Below are 26,130 nucleotides of genomic sequence, written 5' to 3' on the forward strand. Positions count from 1 at the left end.
TTTCAGTTTGAAATTACCTTTGTCTTTCGGGGAATTTTTGAATGCCCTCGTATAAATTTGAAAGCGTGGGGCCTCGCCAGAGGACCGAAAAAATCGAAGTCCGAGATGCCCCTAGTTTTAAACATGATTTCCCCGTAACAAGATTGTAATGTATGTAGTCTTGTGATATTTTGGAAAGTAAGAGCAAAGTTGGAGCTATGAGAAACATTATTATAGAAAAACATAATTCTAATCAATACACAAATACTGTAATTAAAATAAATAAATTATTTCATTGATAAATTAATGTAAATAATTCTTAATAAAAGAAAAAAAACACTATTTCTTCCTCTCATATACACTAAAAGTATATAATTGTTATAGATGAAGTTATAACTAATGAAAATAATTAATATTTATGTATAAAAATTGTGAACATGAACACTTTAAACATTATTTTTATTATTTTATTAAATTTTTATACAAGAAAAATCAAGCAATAAATTAAATTTCTACCAAACTCATAATAGAAAACTATACATACACAAAAATTCAATACAAATTGATCTTTTGTACGTGATTTAAATGATGAAATCGATCACTATGATCCAACGGCGTTTGCTAATCGATCGCCTTCGATCTCTGACGTCGACAACAGCAACCAATCAGCGTAGATAAACACAGGGGACGTGTGATGTGTCAATGTCGTAGTCGATAACACTACCAATAAACTCATGTTTTGATACAGAAATCGAAGCTAAATGGTGGTTCGGGGAGTCGATTTTAACATAAATATTAAGTTATTTTAACATATTTTCACTTTATTGTATATAATCGACGAAAAAAGCGTGAAAATGAATGCTTTGATTGTTGCCCTTGGCGCTCTTCTGTTAAACGTCGCAACTGCTACTGTGTACACAGCGTGTTGTAAGTATTTATATTTGTCTGTAGATTCGATTATAAAGTATACTGTTTTAATTTTTTAAAATCAATTGTATTAAACTTTACATCTCTTTGTTATGCTTCTGTTTAAAAGTTAAGAAATTCACTGGAGAAAAGTGTTAACTCAGCTCTAATTGGATTATTAGCTGAATTTTACATTTTTAAGGTTTTATAAGCATTTGTAAGTTTTCTAGGAAAGATTAAATTTGTTAATAATTGCAGTTTATGTGATTATATAAGCTGTTTTTATTTGTTTTTCTTCTGCTTAATTACTTAATTACCAATTTGGCATAATGACTAATAATCATATAAACTTTTTTAATATTTGGTTCTGCTTCTTATTTTGGTAATTTAAGTACCTTTTTATTGTTTCATTTTAATTACAAGTTTTGTCATGAAATAGCAGGCCTATACTAATCATTTCTTATTTTTTGTTACTTTTTATGATACTTTTAGATGCTAAATGATCTTTAATTAATACATAAACATATCAATAAAAGATGTAGGAAGAGAGGGACACATGACTTCAGTGACCATACTTTTTTGGGGAAAATAAAGGAGAAATCAAAGAAAAAATTGTTTCATAGTAAAAGTAGCAGGTTGCATTCATTTTTAAAGCTGAACACCATACAGTCTTCCAGCAATTAATATATATTAGAAGCAATTAAAAATGGAACACTTTTGGCCTCTTTTGAGGGCCTGCATCGTTACGGCGCTCGATACCGAACGTTCGATCGTTTCACTGCTCGATGCGGGCCCCCGAAAGATGCCGAAAACATTCCGTCGATATAACGTGTAAAAATCTAAAATATTTTTACCCATTTTTTGGGTAACGTGATGTCTGTTTTGCAATGTGTTATTGTTCTTTATATTGAAATAAATGTTTTAATATAAAAGAATTAAATGAAAAAAAAATTATTTGAAGGCTTTTGCTATTTTATCTCATAAAAGTTTTACAAAATTTCAAGTAAATTATCCAATTCAAAAATAAAATTTCTGTACACTGCTTTTCATGTTATTACTTTATAAATAAACCATTTTCAATTATTGTAAGTTTATTTATATTTATTTAGTTTCTATTCTCTATTGGATATGTAATTTTAATTATTTACATTAATTTATTCTCTTTGATAACATTTACAAAATGATTATTTATACATAATACAATTTAATTGCATTATTTTAATTTTATGCCTGTGGTAGTTAGAATACGTTCCAAAATTTCGGGATCGGGCTCGACTTTTTAAAGACGATCGGTAAATACGGTAGTCTAAATTTAAACTTCTTCCAAATAAATTGAAGCATGTATTTGACTATAATTCATGATTAATGCTGCTGCCCTTTCTTTTGTGATCCTGCCTGGGATTCAAGTGTCTTTAGTCCAGTTAGTGTCTATTGTGTCTCTGTCATATTTGTGGTATTCTTGAGAGTTCTGGGAATCCGCTCAAACACGTTTCTTGCTGGTTTTTGTATTTGAAGGAAAAAACAAGACAGTCTGACACTGTTTATCTGTCTTTTTTAATATCTGAAAAATATAAAGTATTTTAGTTCAAAGTACAGTGAAGACAGATATGAATTTTTAATTATTTATTGGAAAATTCTGAAATGTTTTCTAGAACACTTTGAATACATATTGCTTGTACAGTATTTATGTTTGTGTTTGTTGAATAATGGGTAAAGTAGATTTAAAACATCAGATAAGCAAACTAATATAATTTATTATATTAGTTTGTGTGTGTTTGTTTTATGCAAGTACGTGTTTTATATACGAAAATATGGCTTTCAAATGATTAGTTTTTAAAAACGAGAAAGTTATGTCAAAAAGTATACACGTCAGCTATTGAAGATAAGACAAATTGATAATATGATTAAATTATCTCGGAGAACGTCTCGTACATGTTTTATATATGTATTAAAGTTTAACTAAGAGTTTCGTCTTATAAGTTTGGTCTTTCTTTTAGAAGATTTTATTATTTTAAAAGCTGTAGACTGAATAGTATTATAAAAGAAGCTAACTTTGCAATTCGGGGTTTTGGAGCAGGGATCCATGATGATCTCCAGCTCCAACAGTGCATTTAATTTTTAAGTGAAATTGTCTGAGGTAGGAATATATAATTCATGCCATTTTATTTTGTTAATTTATTTATGATCTGTTTCTATTGCTTTATGTAAATCTTTCTTTTTATACTGCTGGTGTTAGTTTTGTGTGTTGTGTGTTTATACAATCCCAGTTTTGGAGAGATACTGAAATAGATATTTTGATCATATATAAGTTTGTAATTTTAAAATTATTCTCAGATCTATCAAACTATATTTTAAGAGGAAATCATAGAATAAGATAGCAATAAACTGCTAACTAATAACTACTATTTACCAATTACTTACCATCATTATTCTCTATGCCTAATTAGAAAGTGGTTTTCCTTTTTTTTTTACAATTGTTCCTATATTAGAAAGTACTTTAAAATATATATGAACCTACTGTGTCAATTTTTATGATAAGAGATTGATTATATTTCTTTAATTATATGAAAAACATCTGGTAAATATACTCCAAAACATCTATAAATACATCTAATAATTAAATTTTTATGAAATAAATAAATTAAGTATGAAGTATATTCTAATATTCTGTCATAAAAGTGTATTTTAGTTAATTATTTCTCCAAGGAAATTAATTTGATTCTAATTTCTGAAATTATTATATTTGTAAAGAAAATATAATAAATGAAATGTAACTATGCCATTATTTCATTATAAAATCTGTATTGTCTGTCCAACAATGTTGTTGTTTAATTTAATTTAGCCTTTAATCCCTTTATATTTAATACTGTATACTTTCTACAAGTACATAATAAATAATTCCCTTGAAGGGTTATCGTATAATTGCTATATTTACAACCTGAAATTCATTTTGGTCTCTGGTGTTAAGTGGTCCTCATCAGTTAGATGATCATATATTAGTTAATGTATTATTTTTCTTATATATATGTTACAGGATTCATACAGATATGTATAAATTTAACAATCACTAGTATGATTTAGTATTTTATCATTATTATTCACCAAATGTTGGTTTTTTAGGTATATTATTAAGTTCTTATTATAATGTTAAATTTTCAACTATTGAATATTACTTTTGATTTAAAGCAAAGTTGAATACAGATTTTATCATCAGTGGATTTTAAGATTAGGCAAATGTAGATTTGTGAAGCCTGATCAACTTATATTACATATTTATTAGATTTTCACAAGATATTTGATATTGTTCGAGGTTTATTAACCTAACTAATGTTGCATGCGATACAGGACTGAGACCGAGTATTGACAAATACACACTTGTCAAAATACCATAGAAAAGTCAAAGGCCTCATTTTTTAAGGTTTCATATTTCTTAAACAATTGCTACATGCTATATCATTTAGAAATTATTTAGATTTATTCTGTTTGATTTAAGTTGTGTTTATGAATGTAAACAAGAGGTCAGTTTTACCACTCTGCAAAAATATAATGGATATGGATGTAGTAAATGATTTTAGCTTGCTTTTAGAGTTTATTATATCTTGATTATAGTGAACTTTCACTGTTGTTCACTGCTGAAAGTTCATTATATCAGGTGATCACTAGAATTTTTTTTAAAATAAAGCTACTAGGAAAAGTGACCTGTAACATCAGTACTAAATCCATTCATTCATCTAACGTTTACTTTAGAAAAAACCCACTTTGGAATTTTTGAAAAATCGTACAACATTGGATTTATATTAGGCATAGTCTAGATAGCTTGCAAAAATAAAATGGCTTGAATAAATACATAAAATCCGAAGAAAGCTTATAGACTTTGTACACATTTTTGAAATAAAAATTCTAACTATTTTTAGTTGCATCATAAATTTTCACAATTCACTTGAACCGAATTCCTGTTTTCCTAGAAAATTTGCCAAGAATGTATTTATTACAGAATGTTATTTTAACATACTTTTGTTCTTATTTCATGCTAGATATAGATTATTTCATAATTATTAAGTCACGTAAAACAGAAAAAAGTTTATATTTTCTTTCATTTACTACATACAATTCTAGTAATAAACATTGTTTAAATTTAAGTTTCTCATTTTATTAATCAGTTTAATGTTTTAGATTTATTCAGATATGATGCTGTTTTATTGTAATTTAAGAATGTTATTGAATGAGATTTATTTTTAGATGCTTAAGTCTATTTATAGAATGTTTGTAGGATTTAGGAATCATTCTCTTTTGTTATATAATGTTATGATAAAGACAAATTTTCGGTCTTTTCGGATAGTCGATCGTACTTGGTGGGAAAAGAATTAAAAGATAATATTTTTACTTTATTTATGTTTTTAATTTTAAATTCTAATATTATGGTAAAAGCTTTTTACTTGCTATACGAACATTTAATAATTTATTTTACAATTGCAGCATCGGAATATGGAGAAGTCCAATCTGTAACAGTTACAAATTGTGATGCATCGCCTTGCGTCTTGAAAGTTAACACTAAACCAGAAATCTCCATAACTTTCAAATCACGTGAGTATTAGAATTTTTATTTTATCAATCACCTAAGCTAGTTAACCACACGACTGAAATGGCATAGTTTCGTTGCTATTGGGAATGCTACTTTAAGTCTTTATTGAAGTCTCGGCAGCTTTTTCCTGGATCTCCCTTGCTGGTCTGCTGAATTTTTTGATGCCCAGTATGAAAACTGTATAAAACAAAACTTATGCAAAGGTTATATTTGATATTTTATATGAAAAATATAAGCAGAAATAAAACATGAATTTTTATATTTATTTTATATAGAATACTTACAAAGAAAGGATAAATACAGAATATTATGTAAGAGACACACTATAGATTACAGAAAATAAAATGAACAGAGACTAAATAGAATGCTTTCCTTAAATAAGCAATCAGTTTAATTTTTGATTTTAATTTTCCACCTGACACGCACTGTCCTATGGACACCAAGAGAGCCTTTTTAGCAAGTCCGTTATGGGTTTAGCTAGGCTTGCAACGGGTTGGCTGGGTGGTGAGGGATGGAACCTAACATATCCAGATTGATCATCTCCCTGAAAAAATTCCAGGTTTCTTGACCCACCTTGATTTAATTTCAGTAGCAGTAGGTTTCTAGCTTAACAGCTTGGCTGTTATGCTAAACTATAAAAGGTTTCTAATACAGGTATACTTCGAGTTACATCGTTTTGAGTTACGTCATTCTCAATATACGTCATTTGTCAAAAAGTATATGGAAAAATAAAAATCAAGTTTAAGTCATTTTGTTCAACTTTACATCCGTCCACCACAAATATTGAAGTAGAAAAACATTAAAAGCACATAAAATCATATTAAAATATGTACATTTACAGTAAATGTTCATTATAATCATCATAAATCCTAGAGAATGAAACACGAAAACATCTGTGTTTCTGCGTTGTCGTCTTATTTAGCAGTCTTTAAGTGCTCATTATTGGCATTTTCCACCGTAGTTTCGACTTACATCGTAACTACACAAGTAAATTCGACTTACGTCGCCTCTCCTGAAACCAATTACCGACGTAAGGCGAGGTATACCTGTATTAACATTCAAACCTAATAACACTTAGTTAACAACTTTAAAAATTTTACTATTTTTAATAATGATGAGAATAAGAGTGCTATATATAATAGTTTTAGAAAAATGGAGAAAAAAATAAACATAGTCATTTTGAAATAAAAGTATAGAACAGCAATGCCAAAGCAGGTTCAAAATTAAATTTGAAAATTAATAATACCAAATTGCAGGTCAAATATTTAATTTAAGTAACTTAAATAAAAAATAATTACGAGTTTTACTTTAACTTTTTAAATTTATATTAGAAAAATAACTCATATAGATACTGTAATAGTTTTTTATATAAAGACAGTATTATAGTCATCTGTATTTACTCTGTTATACTTATAATCACATTATATAACAGACAAAAATATTTTGCTTTGTTTTTGCAAGTAGCAACCATTCTCCTGTTTTCTCTCATTAGTCTTACAAAGAGTTTTTCTTTCTACATCATTCTTTCTATGGCTTTTCAGCCCTCCAGGTATAAAAACTTGGCTTATTATAGCTATAAATCACCTCATTATCTTTAGTCCTTAGTTTTATTTCCAGTAATATCTTAAAAACGACGAATGTTTTCCAACAGCTTGACTGTATCTGTCTTTACATTGTTAGTTAGGTGAGCATTTACCCATTTCACCAGTATGAAGGATATGATTATAGAACTTAGGCAGATAAAGAGAATAGCAATAATAGATGGGTACTTGATAAAACATTTTAAAATCATTACACAGAATTATATATACAACAAGATACCATCTGAAGGCAGAAAACATACCCCAGTTGAGACTAAAAACATAGTGGTGGGGTATGGCAGGAAGCTGAAATCAAAATACAAAGAAATTACACGCAATGGAGGAAAGGAGCTGGCATACAAAAGAGGCAGTACTATATATCAAATGCTGCTAAATGATAAGGATATCATAGATAGCACCAGAGCTCCTGGAGTTTATAACACAGAAAGATGAAAGATTTGACAAGGATTTAATTTACATTGGAGCCACAAATAGATCTCTTAGAAGCAGCATTAAAGAACACAAATATGATATTGTGGAAAAAAAACAATAGTGCTATCTATATATGTCTCAAAGCCAGGAATTGAAGCTGAATTGGAGCAAGCCATACCGATTAAAAAGTGTTTTACTAAAGAAGAAACTAAATTTTTAGAGATGTTAGAAATATATAAGACAGCTTCGAAGAGAGAGAGTGGATTAACATACGAGAGGAGGAATCATTATCGTACGTTTGGAAAACTTTACGATAACTCAGACAAAATATTATTATAACAACTTCAATTAACCCACATGATATTAATATAAAAATTAAATAGAGTACATTAGTTGTAAAATTTAATTAGGTAAATTTAAATTTGTAAGTGCAAAAATATTTGAAATTTGAATTCAAGTTGAATATAGAATGCAATAGAACAAACATTCTAAATGGAACACACATAACAGACCCGAAGCAGGAAAGTCAAGCTGTTCAAAACAATTCGTCATTTTTAAGATATTACAGGAAATTAAACTAAGATTAATGAGTTGATTTACATCTACACTTTTCCAGTTTGGATTTTTTTCTCTTTAAGTAGGCTATTATAGCACTGATATGCAGTGCTTCTTATATGTTTCGGTTTTTTAACGATCTTCTTAAGTTAACATAAAACAGAACACCAAAATAGAACGTAAATATGAATTCCGAGATAAAAATATAAAATTATAAACAAACACAGAAATATAAATTATGCCTGTGTTTGTTTATTTTATCAACCACAACTACATTTTCTGTTATTTATGTTTTTATCTTGCAATTCATATTTACGTTCTATTTTGGTATTCTGTCTTATATTCTTCCTCTCAATTGCTTATAGACGAGGAGCTTTTCTGTCTTAAATTGGCAGTTTTGCACTGCTGGGTATATTTTAACCGAGTTCAAACATCTAGTCAATATTTTGTTTAATGGGAAATCTTCCATTGGGATTTATTATAATTCCCACTTTTATATCTTTTTATAAGTATTTTTGTGCAATGCAATCACATTTATAGAGAATTTTTAAAATATTTTTTATAGATGTTGATAGCAAAGATTTGAAAGTCAGAATTTATGGTGTCATTGGTGGTGTTCCTTTACCATTTCCTGGTCCTCAGGGAAGTGCATGCGAAGGTTCTGGAATTGCTTGTCCTTTAAAGAAAGATGAAGTCTACACTTACAGAAATTCCATTGATGTTAAGGACAGTTATCCAAGGGTAAAAATTATTAATATTTTTAAATGTTTGATTAATTTTATTACAGTTTAGTGTTTATAAAAATGTATACTATTGATGCCAAACTTAGAATAAGAATAATAACAAAATATAGTAAGTAATTTAAAGTCCTACAAGTAAGTACTTTCAACATTTCAAAATTTCAACTTCATGCAGAGTGTACTGTACAGTACAAAATTAACTGTAATTTTTAAAAAATTGTAGTTTATTTGCCAAAAAGACAGTATAGTTTATTTTTACACTTTAGTGCTGCATTTAAATGTCATCTTGAGACAATAAGTCAAACTGTCTGTACATATAAATAACATCATCTCAAAGCCCGAGTAGTATATAATACAACTCCAAACGATGCCTAAATATCGGGCTATAACGTGGCTAGTTAAATGATTAGTACTAATCATTTAACTAGCCACGTTATAGCCCGATATTTAGGCGATTGTTTGGCATTGTATTATAAACAGTCTGTACATTTTCCTGTTTGTAACTTTCCTAATTTCAAATATTTCTACACTGATTACTAAATATGTTTCATTATTATTAAGTTTTTACAATAACAATTTCATAATGAATTAAGGATACCAAAGAAGCATTATGACAATTATAATTATATACAAAAGAGACATAAATATCATAATGAAACATTAAATAGTATATAACTCGAAAGAATTGAATGGTGTGTAAGAAAATGGTAAAACTAATATTACACTAGTGAATTTTGTTATAAATTACAGACGATATTGTTATATTATCTTTAAATTGAGTAAATCTTGTCACAATGTTGTGAGTAGGGATTAACACTGTTTTTTCAGGTATCCAAATCTTTTATTATGATGCTTTTTATTACATGTAAAAAGCATTGTAATAAATTATGTACCCAAACTTCAGCAAACATGTTAGTTTGTATAGAGAACAAACATTTTTTGTGGTGTAAGCCACCATTGTCAGGTTATATTCACTTTTTTGAACTTCGAACAACTTCTTGTATTCAATGTTTTCTTTCTTTCAAAATTTAGAACATCGCATGCGTTCGGTGCCGGATTTACCTGTAGGCCAACTAGGCCGTGTTTTAGGGCTACAAAGCTATCAATCTATTTTAAACTTTTATAAACTTTTAATAAGAAAAAATAAGAGCCGCTTCTTTAAAAAACATCTTTAAAATAAAACGTTTCTTTGTGTCACACGAGAAATGTTTTATTTTAAATATTGTAAATTGTGCCGAGACACGAATCGTGTTTTCGCACTCGATTCTATTGAATGCGTGTGACCGAGTGTCTTTTATGTGATGCCCGGACAGGAAATCCGAGAAGAGAATCTATGAAAGTGGGAAAGTGTTATTATTAGGAGCTCCTATTAGCACCTACAAGAGCACTTGAGCTCCATTAATTAAAAAAAGAAAATCACCATTGCTTTCTTCACCCTAGCATTAGAACCAAAGTCCATATCCATCTGCATCGAGCAAGGCTGTTACACCTGACAACAGAAAAATCACATATTTGGTATCTAGAAAAAATTGAAAATTTTAAAGCATCAAAAGATGGTTCTGCCATCAACTACAAAGATAGGAACTCCCTGGAGAGCCTTGTTAGTTCTCCATTATGGTGGATTTCTATGGCTACAACTGACCAATCAGTGACAAGCATCTAATATGTTGATATTGCCTCTTTTCCCATATACCACTGCTGATTGATAGATGTACAGTGGAGCAAGCAGTGGAATCTGAACAAGTTTCAGTTGATTACACCTCATAGATGGATTAAGATCCATAGTGCCAAAATCTCCTAGTGATAAGTTTTGGTACTAATTATCTTTTTATGGAAATGTCTTCTGCATATCAGATTGTCGCCATGTTAAATTTGTAGCATTTAGATTACTAAATATCTCTCTATACAGCATTGAATAGGTGTATTTTAATTACGATTATATTGTGCCCGTACCAAAGTATAAGCTAAAACCTGCGTAAAGTTAATGAATAGCACGACCTATCACGATTTGGAACTGATTCTCTTTGGAGGCGGGCAGGCAAATATAGCAATCTTACATGAAATACTGTACACAGAAATGAAATCTGAGTAAATAGGTAATTAGGATGACATGACTAACATTTTCATAGAAATGGAAGTACTGTATGTAGGACTACGACACTTGGGTATGCCAAATAATTGAGAGAGCAAATTATTAAGGACAAGATTATGAAGTATGTACTGTATATAACAAATGAATTCTGATATTTGACAAATGTAGCACTTGTATTAATTTAAATGGGGACATATAAAACCAGATGTCGGCATATGAATTATAATGAAATTTTTTACTTGTATAAAATACTTGAATCATCTAATAACGCTATAATATCATTCATGTAAAAGTTAACATATATCATGGAATGTTACCTTTTAAAATTCCTGATTTATATTATTGAATAATTATACCGTGACATTGACTAACATTTTCATAGAAATGGAAGTACTGTATGTAGGATAGACACTTGGGTATGCCAAATAATTGAGAGAGCAAATTATTAAGGACAAGATTATGAAGTATGTACTGTATATAACAAATGAATTCTGATATTTGACAAATGTAGTTACGTTGTAGAGTTATTTTGATTGGGGCCAATAAAACCAGATCGTCGGCATATAAAATATAATGAAATTTTTTACCTTGTATACAAATACCTTCTGAATCATCTAAAAACAGCTTATCAATATCATTCATGTAAAAGTTGAACATATATGATGGAAGTGGTTCACCTTGTAAAATTCCTCGATTTATAGTTACTTTGGGATATAATTGATTACCGTGTACATTGTTGATTTTATACGAAGAAAAAAGATTCATAATAGTATCTGCAAATTTATTACCAGCCCCTAATATTTTTAATTTGTTAACCAGAGCAGGAATTTATTACCAGCCCCTAATCATGTTTTTAATTTGCTATATTTATCGAACAAAGAATAATACAGAAACTCGTGTTTCTTATTGTAATTAAATGGTACTTGAGTTGTGATTTGCTAATTAACCGACATACAAACCAAAATTGGTGTATGTTTACGATGTTCATATTTGATATTTCAGTGAATATCTATACCAAAATTTTGCTTTAGTACAGTCCTCAAAAGGACTGTCTATGTGCTAATGTTTTTTATAGTCACGGCCTGGGAAGAATTTTATTGTTTGAAGCAAGCCTGAAGATGGCATCTGTGAATTTATAGTATTTTATATAAAATACTATAGTTATTATAGTATTTCAAAATTTCTTTAATAATTAATTCCTAACACTAATTAAAATGAGATATCTGTTAAATGTAATAGAAATGTAACAACACCATTTGGTGCTATCTTCAAATTCGGCACCCGAAGCAATCGTTTTGCTGTCTGCTGCCTCGTCTATTGGTCTAGATCTGTTTATAACTTTTATAATCATCCTGCAGCCACAGTTAAATAGACCAATTTATGATTTATATATTTTAGTGTAAAAATAATAGTACTTTTTATCGGCAGTTTTGGGAAATTTCGAACGGCCTTGTTATTTATTATATGTTGTAGAAAAAAAATGTTTGCTTCAATTATTTTTTAAAATATTCTCCATAAAATTTTGTGAAATAACTTACGAGCAGTAGATAAACACAGAAAATAACTATCAGCAGTAAATTTATTGTAGTTTTCTCCATGTTAAAATAATAAATATATAGTAGTCCTAATTATCTGATTTAAATGGTATATAAAATGCCTTATACGAAAAGGCGGCAAGCAAGGCAAATTGTTAATTTAATAGATGTTTAATTAATATGTGTGAAATCAGTTTTTATTTTGTAATTGTGATGTTTTTAATTAAATACTTTTTTTCTTCATATAATTTTAAAACTCGATCCCAGGAAAGGTCTCCGAGAAAGGTAAAATAGTTTAAGTGTGTAGAAAACAACTAGCAGGATATTTGTCTACATTGGATAATATAGATGATGGAACAGCCAAAGATTACATATTGAAATTATATTATTAAGCTATCCACCAACCAAAGCCGAATATAATCGGGCGAGAAATGGCTATAACAAGATATATAATATAATATAATATATAAATAACATAATGGCCAAATCTCGCCCGATTATATTCGGCTTTGGTTGGTGGATAGCTGGGTGTATCGGGTGTAAGATGTTTGATTATTTATATTATTAAGATACAGTGTTCAACATATAAAAATACACGACTACATCATCCAAGTGATTTGAATAAAATCAGATTTACTGGCTTCTGCATTATATGTAGAAAACAGTTTATTCTTTTTGGAACAAATGAATCTTATTTTTATAAAACAAAGAAAAAACAGGTATACATTTGTTTTCTTGATTTAAAAGTTCACGATACCATAAGACAGTTTTGCAATGTGTTTTCATTAATTTTAATATTCTGAGGATGATCAAGTTCATTGAAAATGCTTCATCAAATAAGCTTTTTCGTAATTTCAACTTGCTGTTTTATAACATTCATATTCACACATTTTTTATTTGAATAATAATAATAATAAAATTACATAAAAAAAATATGACAAAGTTATAGTTTTCAGTAAATGTATGTAAATAATAAAATTTACCATTGATATTTTTTAATTTTAGATACCTGTAACTGTAAAATACACGCTGTTGGACGAGAACAGTAATCAAGTGGTCTGCGTGGAAATCCCGTCCAAAATCGAAGCCTAGATTATGGACTTACACTTAATATTCATTGTTAAATGAATATCTTGTCGTGAAAATATATCAAGCAATTGTTTTCACATGCATTTTTTTTATTTCTTTATTACAAATGCAGAGAATAAACTGTTTTTAAAGTTAAATGTTTCGAAGCAATGGATATTTTCTTATGAAACCATTTTCTATCGAAGCTTTTTCCTTTTGGAAAGATATTGTAATTTAAAATAAAGACTTCTCATTTTAAACAAACGTTTACTGAGTTTTATTAATATTTGTTTAAAGCGTAATGTTTTAAATGATTATTTATGTGAAATGCAAATATTGATCCATCTCAAAAACCATTTATTGTAATATAGTATTATAATTCAGTGAGCACTCCTTAGAGGACTTCTATAATGGTTTTCCACATAAGGCATACTATTGTTGAACTCCTCTAAGCATAGAAGATGCGAAAACCAACTCTGACTCCTTATCATTAATGGAGTTATTTGAGTCTTCAAATTTTTGCTTAAGTTCAAATTGTGTGATGTTTTATACTGTATATTTTAATTTACAGAAATGCGTTTCCTTAAAATTGTTTACATGCAATCGGAATGTTGGCAAATCGGTTACTTTCCTTTAAAGAAAAAATTACAGAATATCTCGTAATAAACATGTAGAATAACGTCAGAACATTAATTAAATGGAGGAATATTAAAAGCAAAATTTAAACCTAAGTAAAAATTATTGTCTAAATGTAATTTCAACATACTCTAATATAAAATAGAAAATGGGTGAAGAAAGTCTATAAACACTAGCTATACAAAGCTGGATTCAAAAACTAATTAAATAAACCTATAACAGTAATTATTTTAAAATTAGGCTAGACTCCATGATACAAAAGAGATAACAGCTACATTTGCTTACCACCAAATCTAAATGCACGTCACACCATAAAGTTTCCAGCATTTTGTTGCTGTCTTCAGTGAATTAATTCATTTATTCTAATATTGTGCTAATACGTTCCCCTGTCGTCTGGTCCATCCATGTTGAACTTCTCGTAACTTCAATAAAGTTGTTGCCATTTATCAGTTTTGGATATGGGATATTTAGCTCCAGCCAAACACTTGCCTTTATGGCTCTTATTTATAGAGAAAATGTGTTTCATTAACTTTTGCTCGCTAAATCTACATACTTGTCATGTTGACACATATCTGGATAGGTGGGATGCAATTTGCCTTAATTTGAAAAATATTGTAGACTTATAAATTCACACTGTCTAACCTTACTTTATCTCGGTAACGTTATGAGATGGATAAAAGTAGAGAAAAGGGGTGGAAAGCTTTCGAGCAGGAGGTCCTGATTTATAAACTTACAATGTTGCTTGCAAATCGACTCTTGTCATAAGTATCTGTGGTATCCATCATAATCCTTCTGTTTACGAAAATCTGGAAGTGTTCGATTAAGACTGCTTCCTACCTGAAACTATAAAAATCCTCATTCTTATGCCTTTCTGCCGGTCCACGAAGCAGAAAATGTGATTAGTGAATTCAGTAGAGCATCGATTATCCGACTCAATTGGGGACTGAGGTTGGTCGGATAACCGAAAGTATGAAAAAATACATTATTAGTATAGTGTATTAGTATATCCCATGTAATAAGCATATTAGTATATCGCTATTAACCTACTTTGCGTTGAATTTTCATCAATGTTAAGCCTAACAAATTTTTTTTAAATAATAATCATCGTTAGATTATTTTTTACTTTGCACAAAATAAATACAGAAATAAAGAAAAATAGAAAATTAAGCCTGGTTTAAATCCTGGCCTCCCTTTCATGGTCGAGCCAGTGTTGCCAGCTAAAACACGCAAAAATTTAACAAAAATAATATTAAAGTAGCCAAGACAGTTAAATATTGTAGCGCCACATTACTAGCGGACATTTGAATTTGCCGACTAGAACGCGGTCGGTTAACCGAGTGCGTGATCGGGGTCGGATAACGATGCTCTACTGTAAATACAAAAACAAAAGAATTATTTCATTGAAATGATTTATTTACAGGAAATAAACTTGCCACGATTAAAATGAAAACGGTTTTGGCAAATGTTCTCCGAAATTTTAAAGTTTACTCTTTGGACTTTCAAGATAAGATCTTTACTTTTGTGGAAGCTGTTTTGACCCCAATATCAGGTATAAGAGTGTACCTAGAAAAAAGGTGTATGTTGTAAGATACGAAATAACCTGAACGTTGGGGTAATTTTTATTACAAATATATATTAATATAAACATAGATCATACATCATATAATCTAGACCAGTGATTCTCAAAGTGGGAATCGCAAAAAATATTTGGGGGGTCGCTGAAAAAATGATGCCAGATCAATTTTTTTCCAAATATTTTATAAATTGACTATGGATAGAAGTAATAGAAATCAAAAATATATAAAATAATTTTTACTTAAATAAATTGCGCATATAAATAATAAAAACAGTATAAATATTTAAATAAAAGCCTAAATATAATATTCATAAATTTGTGCGCTATTGGGGAATCCCCGAGTGCCACTCTCTGCCTAAAGTATGATAGAAGAATGTTGTCATTTGGAACGGTGTTCGCTAGCATCGTTGCATCTGTAGGCGAGTCCAGTTAGAAATACAGTAGAGCGTCGTTTATCCGAAAACCGATCAACCGAAAGAGTTTCAGTCGGCAAATTCGAATTTCCGCTACTGCTGTGGCGCTGCAATATTTGGTCTTGTCTTGGGATACTCCGATATTATTTTAGTTGATAAGTGTTTTTAGCTGGCAGCACTGAAAGGGTACCATGAAAGGGTCCTTAAGGACGCTCCAGTATATGAACAAAACTTTTTTCCCATCGTGAGTGGTAAGTTTTGCTTGTTTTTCTGAGGTTTGTGTTGTGCTGAGTTGGAACGTTTGGAGACTAGATTTTCTTCCAAAATATAATTTTTTATTTTTATTTTCATATTTTTAAAAATATTTATTTTATTTGTGAAAAATAAAGAAATAATTTTAAAAAAAGTTTCGTTAATCTTAACATTGACAAAAATTCAATGCAAAGCGACACGCGACAGAGAGAAATTTCAACATGGGATAGATTAATTAAACAAAAGAAATTAACTCCTGAATTTAAATTTACCCACTACCTCCGGGATGTTTTTCTACAAATACTCATTTTTCGGGGTCCTTTGAAATTTTCAAATGCAAAAGGGGGGTCGTGGACCAAAAAGTTTGAGAAACACTGATCTAGACTAGTGCATTTATAAACTGTATCGAAATAATTTTACCTATTATGAACATTAGGCCGCGACTCCACTAGCGCAAAAACGGCCGTAAAACCCCTCGCCGTAAAAGCTTATAATCATGTGACCTATTTGCGTTTGCGCTCGGATTGCGATGGAGGTCCAGCTAGCGAAGCTTTTACGGCGACAGTACTATTACGGTTGTATACGTGATATATCGATATAAAGACAATGATTATATTCTACGAGTTTTTCTGTACCATAATTACAAATGTAGTAAAAGTAATATCTTTCATATATTGACTTTTATTATTGTATTATTAAGATATTATACAGCACTTATAAGCTTAGCTTTTTTATTATATACTCCTCTAAATTGAAGGATTTTCCTTTGGCCTTTCATATCGCGTGTTTTAGGCATCCATTATTATAATCGGGATACCTCTTGTCGTAGATACACGAATACTTTCGGATGTTTTCGATAAATCTTTTCAGACTTTCTAGAGGAGCCACGAGAGAAAATACACAAAAGCTCGTTTTCCGCCATTTTCGCACCGTGTCACGATGACCTAGATTTCACTGACTTCTGATTGGTGGATAGTACCATTTTACGGTCGTGTTCGCTTCGAAAGTTGAACACTGCTCAACTCAAGGTATATAGAGATAAGGTAGCGCAACTCGCTCTAGCGAGAAAAATGCCACTGCGCATGACGTCACCATCGAGAAACTTGATTCACTACCGCTCTGTAACATGTTGCTGTTTATGTCAGAAACGCAATCTTAGAGAAACGAATGCGCCGCAAAACTCAAACAACGGTTAATAAACTTGTACGATTGTTAATATGGTGCTATTCAAAATCAAATTAATTAATTTAATTACGCCTGTAAACTTATTCTACATAACACGCCGCAATTCACTCCTAGGAGAAAACTAATTAGAGAAAAAGTATTCTATAAGCAATTAAATCGTTACTTTACCTCATGGCTACTCTTCAGGCAAATAAACATGAAAAAAATATGAAAAATAAAAAAATAGGCAAATAAACATGAAACAATAAAAAATAAATGTTTTTCCGTGATATTTCCCGAGTAAAGAAGAAATTTTTTTTGTTATAAATATGTTTCTTATACAAAACTAAAGTTTAAAAAGAATAATACTAATGCTTCACAAGTAACAAAATACATTTTTGCTTTTTTATTCAATACAAAATGAATGTAGGTATTACAATAGATCTAGATATTAAATAACGTGTATATTGTTATTAACAAAGTTCCAAGGATTAATTTTGTTGATTAAATCAATATTATGACCATACAAATAATTTTGGGTCTTTGCAGATTGTCTTTGTTGATTTAATCAACAAAATTAATCCTTGGAACTTTGTTAATAACAATATACACGTTATTTAATATCTAGATCTATTGTAATACCTACATTCATTTTGTATTGAATAAAAAAGCAAAAATGTATTTTGTTACTTGTGAAGCATTAGTATTATTCTTTTTAAACTTTAGTTTTGTATAAGAAACATATTTATAACAAAAAAAATTTCTTCTTTACTCGGGAAATATCACGGAAAAACATTTATTTTTTATTGTTTCATGTTTATTTGCCTATTTTTTTATTTTTCATATTTTTTTCATGTTTATTTGCCTGAAGAGTAGCCATGAGGTAAAGTAACGATTTAATTGCTTATAGAATACTTTTTCTCTAATTAGTTTTCTCCTAGGAGTGAATTGCGGCGTGTTATGTAGAATAAGTTTACAGGCGTAATTAAATTAATTAATTTGATTTTGAATAGCACCATATTAACAATCGTACAAGTTTATTAACCGTTGTTTGAGTTTTGCGGCGCATTCGTTTCTCTAAGATTGCGTTTCTGACATAAACAGCAACATGTTACAGAGCGGTAGTGAATCAAGTTTCTCGATGGTGACGTCATGTGCACAACGATTAAAAGAGAAACCTACTGCGCACGCAAAATGAGCACCCCCTGGCTCAACTCGCTTTTACGTTGGTTTTACGACCCGCTCAGGCGTAAAATATCTTGGTCACGTGATTAAACACTTTTACGGCTAGTGAGTCACGGCCTTACTCATAAATTGTACTTCATATTTTTATAGATAAAAAACGATAATAATAAAATGTATTATGGTCACTGTTATTAAATCTTCCCTACAATAATACTATTTTTTGCTGTTTATTGCATTTCATTTATCACATTGATCATTTCTCATATTTAATTTTACGTAAATTAAACTGATCTGTTGTTCGTATTTACCTGTATTGTATGAAATGAGCAGAACATAGATGATTCAGTTAATAATGTGTTGGATACAAAATATTTGCATTTTATTTTAGTATTTTTCTGATATGCTATAGTTGACAGATAGATCCAATTTGCACTGAAAGACATAGCCTGAAGAGGAAGGAAGGAAGGAGGTAAAGACGGGGAAGAGAAATAGGAAGAATGAAGATTACATGTGTGCCATTGCCAGGTGTCAATTGCTAGACATAAGAACTAAATATAAAAAGGGTCCCGTGTACGAGAAAAGCGCAATAATTGGTGAAAGAGTGTACATATTGCGCATCGAAAATTATACAGAAATTAACGAACCACTCAGCGTGGTTTTACGCAGCTAAATGGGAAAGGAAGAAGGACCTGTAGGGTCCCCTACCAACGACAAAATTAACACAGCCAACATAGTCTGTATTGGTAGAGTCCAGTTATCGGCTCATAAAGTTACGTGTCTTGTGTTGTTTCAATTCTTTATTATGCGTGTTATGTTTAATGTTCTGCTCTTTTAACTTACTAATGTTGTTTGTTGAATGAAGGAAAGACAGATTGATAGAAAAATTTCAATTTGCATTTAATAACCAACCAGACCTAACCTATTTTTCTGAGTTACTCAAGGCTGCCGAGGAAAAGAAGGCAGCGGTGAGCAATTCAGTGATAACAGTATCCAGCAATTTAGAATAAGAATTTTGACAGGAAATCGTTTACTACACCCCATAGGGGTAATGCAGTAGCCTTCCGGGAGGACTTTGAGGGGGCTGGCTTCCATTTGGGAGAGTAGGTGGAGGAAACCTGGAAAACTCCACTTGGCCAGCGAGGGAAAAGCCAAAAGCGTAGTTGAGATGCTCAACTCAGTATGTAAAGCTTAATAATGTGAAGGGCAAAAAAGAAAAATGGGGATGCTGGAAACTATTGCCACATGGGAGAAGAACAAAAAGGTGAGAGGAGTCTTCAAGACCAGTGACATCACCATACAGGCTCCAATAGGTAAGAGGCATTCTGTGTGGTGGGTGATGGACTTGACCTGTGAATTTAATGTTATGATTAGTACCTAGTAGAGGGCTAATAGAAGAAGCCCTGCAGGGCTAGGTGAAGAGGAAGAGAAACACATGAAAAGATTAGACAATAGCAACAGTGGATAGGTGCAGCGGCCCGCTAACGCCACGCCAAGAGGCGCCCACGGGTGATAGAAGGCCACGGGAGGCAAGATGGAAAAGCCAGTTGCCGACTGCAAGTTGCCTGAAGCAGAACCGCCGCTGTCGATCTACCGATAATTTAATAATTTGAGTTAATTAGTATGAGGTGTGTGTAAGATAAATAATAACGTTTTAGTATGTATTAAAGTAAATAAAAAGACCCCACTAGGCAAGATGGTTTAGTTAAAAAGCCCAAATCCCTTTGCAGAGATTTGGGCTAGAAGATGGTTTCGATACTTTATTGATTCGTTTTGTTTTAATTCATGTGTAGTGTGAATTTAGTGTTTCCATTTATGTTAGAATAAATAAGAAGAGCTGACTAGAGAATAAGCTTCTCAGAAAAGCTCAAGCCCCCTGGTGGAGGAAAGAATAAACCAATAAATTGTGGAAGAGCTGATTGTTTATTTCAAGAAATGAGTGTATATTAATGTTTATTTGGACGAAGGAGTAATTAATAATGTGCTTGTAGATGTTTAGACTGTAGATGGAAAGCCTTAGCCTCCAAGCGGGAAAAAGGCAGGGCTTTGTATTTTTGATACTTTTTCGTCATGTGAGTGACTAAGAGTGGCTTCTTTAGTAGGCTCAATGCTATGGTGTTCGGCCAGGCCCACAATGGGGCGACCGGGTGGTGATGGACGGGGCCCGACATATCCGAACGGACCACCCAGTAATTAATAATGTGCTTGTAGATGTTTACGACCTGTCAGATCGGAACGAGCCTTAGCCTCCAAGCGGGAAAAAGGCAGGGCAAAGTATCTGTACTTTTTGTTAGTTTTTATTTATGTTTAGTGAAAGAAGGAAGTGGATAATTTTTTATTGGTCGATTGTGAATAAAGTGCATTTATTATTGTTTCAAAGGCCAAAAATGCAGACGATTTATTATGACTAGACGTTTTGTGCCACCAGAGGGATTGTACTAGGAAAGTTTTTGATTTTTGAATAAAATATCAACTGATGTAAAGAATATCTATAGATTATTTAGTTTTTTATAAGGAAAAGAAGTTTTGTACTGGCAGCGCCCCGAGAAAACCGCGAGACCGCGCGCAGAGATTTTGGCTAGAAAAAGAAAGCCACCACACGCCAGGTGGGCGTGACAAGCGGCAACTCAGTAGTTCTGTTAGAGTTGTGGAGGAGAGGATACACTAACTGCTGAGAAGAAAGGCAAGCGTCATTGAAAAGAAGTCCAGTGACAGATAAAAGAAGGTGAGCAAAATAATGTTTTAAAAATTACGATAACCTATAATGTAGCTAAGAAGGGGCCCACTAGGAATTAGTTTTTGAGATATAATTAAGGTTTTTATTTTAAGTTGATTTTAAGTTTAAATTTCGATAAATTTCGAAGTAGTAGTTCTGCGGCATCCAAATATGCAAATGTCAGTGTTTTAATTTTTTTTCTATAATATCGCGATCCTAGATGGCGCCGCAATCGCCTTCCACGGGTACGGGTATAAATAAATAACTTCTTGTAATTTTACGCGGTGGAGGGTGGTTTGTGGAAGCTAAAGTCCTGGCACATTCTAGTTGATTTTGGAGGTTTTTATTTTGATTGGCGAGTTTGAATAGAGATTGCTTTAGTTGTTTAAATAAGTAGGCTGCCTCGTCTAGTTCATAATATATTATATTTTTAGTTTTACTAAAATTCTTTGATTGATTTAGAGATGCCGTGGGCCCTGCTAGCCGCTCGTTAAACACTTGCTCTAGAGTTTCGATTGACATATTCTCCATGCCTGTAATAGCTATTATTAGCTTTTATTTTGGGTGTACTATAGATTAACACCTATGGAATTTCAGGACTTTGATTATATACTTGAACACAGGGGACCGAGACGAGTTCAACGGTACCCTATTTTTGGACCAGAGACGAAAATAAAAAAAATATGCTTTTTAAGTTACCATACATTTTTAATGCTCTCATGCAGATGGCACCGTAGTTGCTAGTATTGCCATCTTGCGGTAAAGTCTGCAAACCGTGACGTCGGACTACGGTCATCTCCCGGAGCGTTAAACACGCGATACGAGAGCGGAGAGAGCGACGCGACTTCCGATCATCGCGCGATCGCCATTTCGGTTAATGTTACTTATGGCAGCGAACATGGCGGCCCGACTGACCTCTCGTATGGAAGCCACCACACGCCGCCATGTGCTAAACTAGTGATCGATTCACGGTAGTTCTTGAACAAAGTAAAAAAACAGGGGAAACGTCTGCTAAAAACAATTATAACGGCAAGCACGCGACTCGCGAGGCCGACTTAGCGGAGAGCGACGCGACTCCCTATCATCGCGCGATCGCCGGAAAAAGTATAACTTTTTTATTTTTCGTCTCCGGTCCAAAAGTAGAGTATCGTTGAACTCGTCTTGGTCCCCTGAGTTCGGATATATACCTAAACACACGAAATTCCATAGGGATTTTATAGTATACCCCGTATATGTCTCCTTAGTTCAGATATATACTCAAAGACCCGAAATTTCATAGGTGGTAATCTATAGTATCCCCTTTATTTTACCCTATATTTTATTTTCTGATATTTTAATTTTATGTTAAGAGTAGAGAGTTACCTGAGGGGGCGGAACCCCCAAAATTTGTAGACCCCCCTGTGCGATCAAATAATGTCTAATGAACCCTACCCCTATGAGCGACACATCACGAGATATAGCTCCCCAAATTCGGGCCGCGGGAGATCGGTCGATTGGGTGCTGAGGGCTATACATAGACTAATTATGGCAAGACTGGCAAGTTCTATGGGCGAACTTGTTCTGCGCATTAACGCTTACGCAGATACTTGCTGCTAGCGCCATTCCGTGACCGCCGCGTGAAAACTACTTCAATTTAACTTCGTTTATGCTGTGAATATGTGTGGTAGAAGTAGAAAATAAATTCAAGATCTTGGAAGACTGCAGGAGTTAATTATCGTTCAGCTGTTAATTGCTCAAATGCTCGAGGGAAGCAACATCTGTTCTTCTTTAGATTTTCTAAAGAAATAGACCGGTAAGATCATGTTTTTGTTCGTGAATGCCGTTAGGCTTAAGGTTTAACTTTATTTAGGTAGTCCCAATGTCGGCGCTTCGGTTAGGTTAGATTAACTACATTTTTAGTAGATGTTTCCTTTTTCCTTTTGTTTAAGAACTATCGTGAATCAATAACAAGTGATATTAATTAATCCTCGGCCCGAGTCTGTCGGGAGCACGAACAGTCGGAAGCGCGGCCATTGGGACTAGGTAAACTTTAAGCCTGGTTAAAGTTTACCTAAATAAACGTTTAAAGTACTGTCAGTCGTAGGAAGAAACCAGTATACCTTCTAAATTGCCTGCAATTAATTAGAAGTGTTATACTATCCATTTTTATGCAGCTCCATTTTATTTTTTTTCAGATGCCGCGTTTGGGTCCAAAACGCTCGACGCCTAGGTCTTCTAAATAAAACAGCAGAAGTGCTATATAAAAATAATTATCTTTGTGCTGAGCATTTTGAAAAAAACCAATTTATGAACTCGGAAAAGAAGAAGTTATTTTGGAATGCAGTCCCAACAATTTTCAATATACCAAACCCTCCAAAATTACTGACTGGAAAATAAAACCACCGACACCTCGTTCTGATTTGCCAAAGAAACCAAAACTTGCACAAAAAATAACTGACCAAATTCTCCCTCAGATTAAAAATGTTGTTTTAAAGTAGAAGCTGAGGAATCCCCTGTGAATTCATATATCTCTATAAATTCAGAAACTGTTACTCTACCTATTAATTTAAAAGCCCGAAACTTTCTGTAAATATTGGAGTAACTTCTGACTGTACAGGAGGAAATAGTGTGACAGACACCCCACGAAAGGTTAAACTGAGAAAGCAGTTGCATAGTAAGATCACACAGCTATCAAAATTGAGGATGAAGTATTCTATGCTTCGATCTCAGGTTAGAGATAAGCAAGACATAAAATATATTATGAGACAAATTCGTCAAGTGTGCCCGGGACTATCTCAGGTTCAGTTGTGTTTCTTTGAGTCACAAATGAACATGTCATCAAGATGTAAGAAAGGAAGATGGACATGCATAGACAAAAAACGAGCCGTTTCTCTTTTTTATCAAAGCCCGAGAGCATACAAGATGTTTTACAAAATATTTCTCCTACCAAGTGTGCGGTCCCTAAGGCAGTGGCGATATCAAATGACCTTTCAACCAGGCTTCCAGTACTTTGTGTTTGATGCACTAAAAGCTAAAGTAAAGTGTTTGAGTCATCAAGACAAAATGTGCATTTTAATGTAGGATGAAATGTCTATCAAGTCATAATTGTCTTATGATTTGACTAATGTTGTAGTTGATGGATTTGTTGATTTGAAGAACAATACAAGATTTTTATCAGTTGCAAATCAAGCCATGGTCTTCCAAATACAAGGAATATTTAAGAAATGGAAGCAGCCTATTGGCTATGTTCTTTCCACTAATTACACCAAATCTGATGACCTGCTGGTATTAGTAAAAGACTGTTTGTACAAGTTAACTGATGCCGGTTTAAATATTGTAACCTTGGTGTGTGACCTTTCTAATCAGAATCGTTCAGTTTATAATTCTCTTGGTGTTACAGACAAAAACCTTTTTTTAATTACAAAGACAGGCCGATATTCTGTATGTATGATCCACCACACTTGTTGAAATGTACTCGTAATAATTTAAAAAATTATGACTTTGATTTGGATGGAAACGCAATTAAGTGGAATTACATCGAGCAGTTTATAACAAAAGACAATTCACTAGCAATTCGCTTAGCATCTAAAGTCACCATGAAACACATTATGTTGCCTATGTTTTCCAAAATGAAAGTGAAATTAGCAGCACAAATTTTAAGCCATACTGTAGCGGCTGGGATAGAAACGTATGTTTCTCTAGGCTGTTTACCACCTGATGCAGCTTATACTGCAGATTTCATTGAAAAAATAGATTCACTTTTTGATGTGTTTAATGGGTCAAATTTTAAAGAAACAAAACTATTAAGGAGGCGACTAACAGCTACATCTGCTCATGTAAATGTTTTAAAAGACAGTTCTGTTATGCATTGGCATGCCGACATTGGAAGCGATGGAAGCGCCGCTTCCACCTTCCAATGACCTTCCCTTGTATTTTATAAAATATAAATTTTCATATTTTAACGTACTTTGCATTAATTAAAATTAATATTTTATTATAACTGCATTATGTATCTTTTACAAATTTCTATACTACATGTGAAAAAAAAACGATAAGATTGCTATTGTATATTCGAATAATTCGGTGGCGGAAGGAATGTCGAAACCGGGTCAGTTTCTAATCAGCCAGATTATATAGGCATTGGCACATTCGGTTTACAGTGCACCAACCTCACCCGGTTTAGCTGGTAGAAGCAACACACGCGTAAAGAGTCCGACTTTATATCCCGGAGCGGTTGTGGGCTGTTAGCCGCCTGCTAGATATTCGGCCACCCTCGCCCGATTATGCGAATCACGAGCAGACTAGATCAACGGCGGGCAACCCTTGGCACGCGGGCCAGCTACGGCTGGCGAAAAGTTTCTATCCGGCCCGCGAGATTTTTAATAGATTATTAAATTGGAAAAATAACTAATCAATAGTTATTTTTCCAATTCTTTGTAATTTTCGAAAACGATAAGAGAAATAAATGTAGTAATTAACTTTTTATTTATTTATTTCATATTTGCAGACTAAAAAAATTACGAGTCACAAGAAGGCGTCAATTAACTACTACGGCCCGCGGAAAAAACGTAAAATTTATTCTGGCCCATGTTATAAAAACGGTTGCTCACCCTAGACTAAATTTATAACTTAACCCAACCGATAGGAATTTACTGGCATGTTTTTATGATAGTTCCGTATAGTTGACAGGATTTTTAAAAAATCCATTAAAATATTTGATATATTTATTCTGCGTTTATTCTG

The 26,130-nt window shown here is 32.1% G+C and overlaps 1 protein-coding gene across 1 annotated transcript; it reads left to right on the forward strand.

Moving 5' to 3' along the window:
- The first annotated feature begins 679 nt into the window (after positions 1–679).
- On the forward strand, positions 680–13,733 carry LOC136984826 (NPC intracellular cholesterol transporter 2-like). Its single transcript, XM_067281968.1, has 4 exons — positions 680–906; positions 5,362–5,469; positions 8,600–8,775; positions 13,407–13,733. The coding sequence occupies exons 1-4, from the start codon at positions 834–836 to the stop codon at positions 13,491–13,493; spliced, it is 444 nt and encodes a 147-aa protein (XP_067138069.1). The 5' UTR covers positions 680–833; the 3' UTR covers positions 13,494–13,733.
- Positions 13,734–26,130: the final 12,397 nt, after the last annotated feature.

This window comes from Centruroides vittatus, unplaced genomic scaffold, assembly GCF_030686945.1.
Source record: "Centruroides vittatus isolate TY-2023 unplaced genomic scaffold, ASM3068694v2 contig_93, whole genome shotgun sequence".
Taxonomy (NCBI): domain Eukaryota; kingdom Metazoa; phylum Arthropoda; class Arachnida; order Scorpiones; family Buthidae; genus Centruroides; species Centruroides vittatus.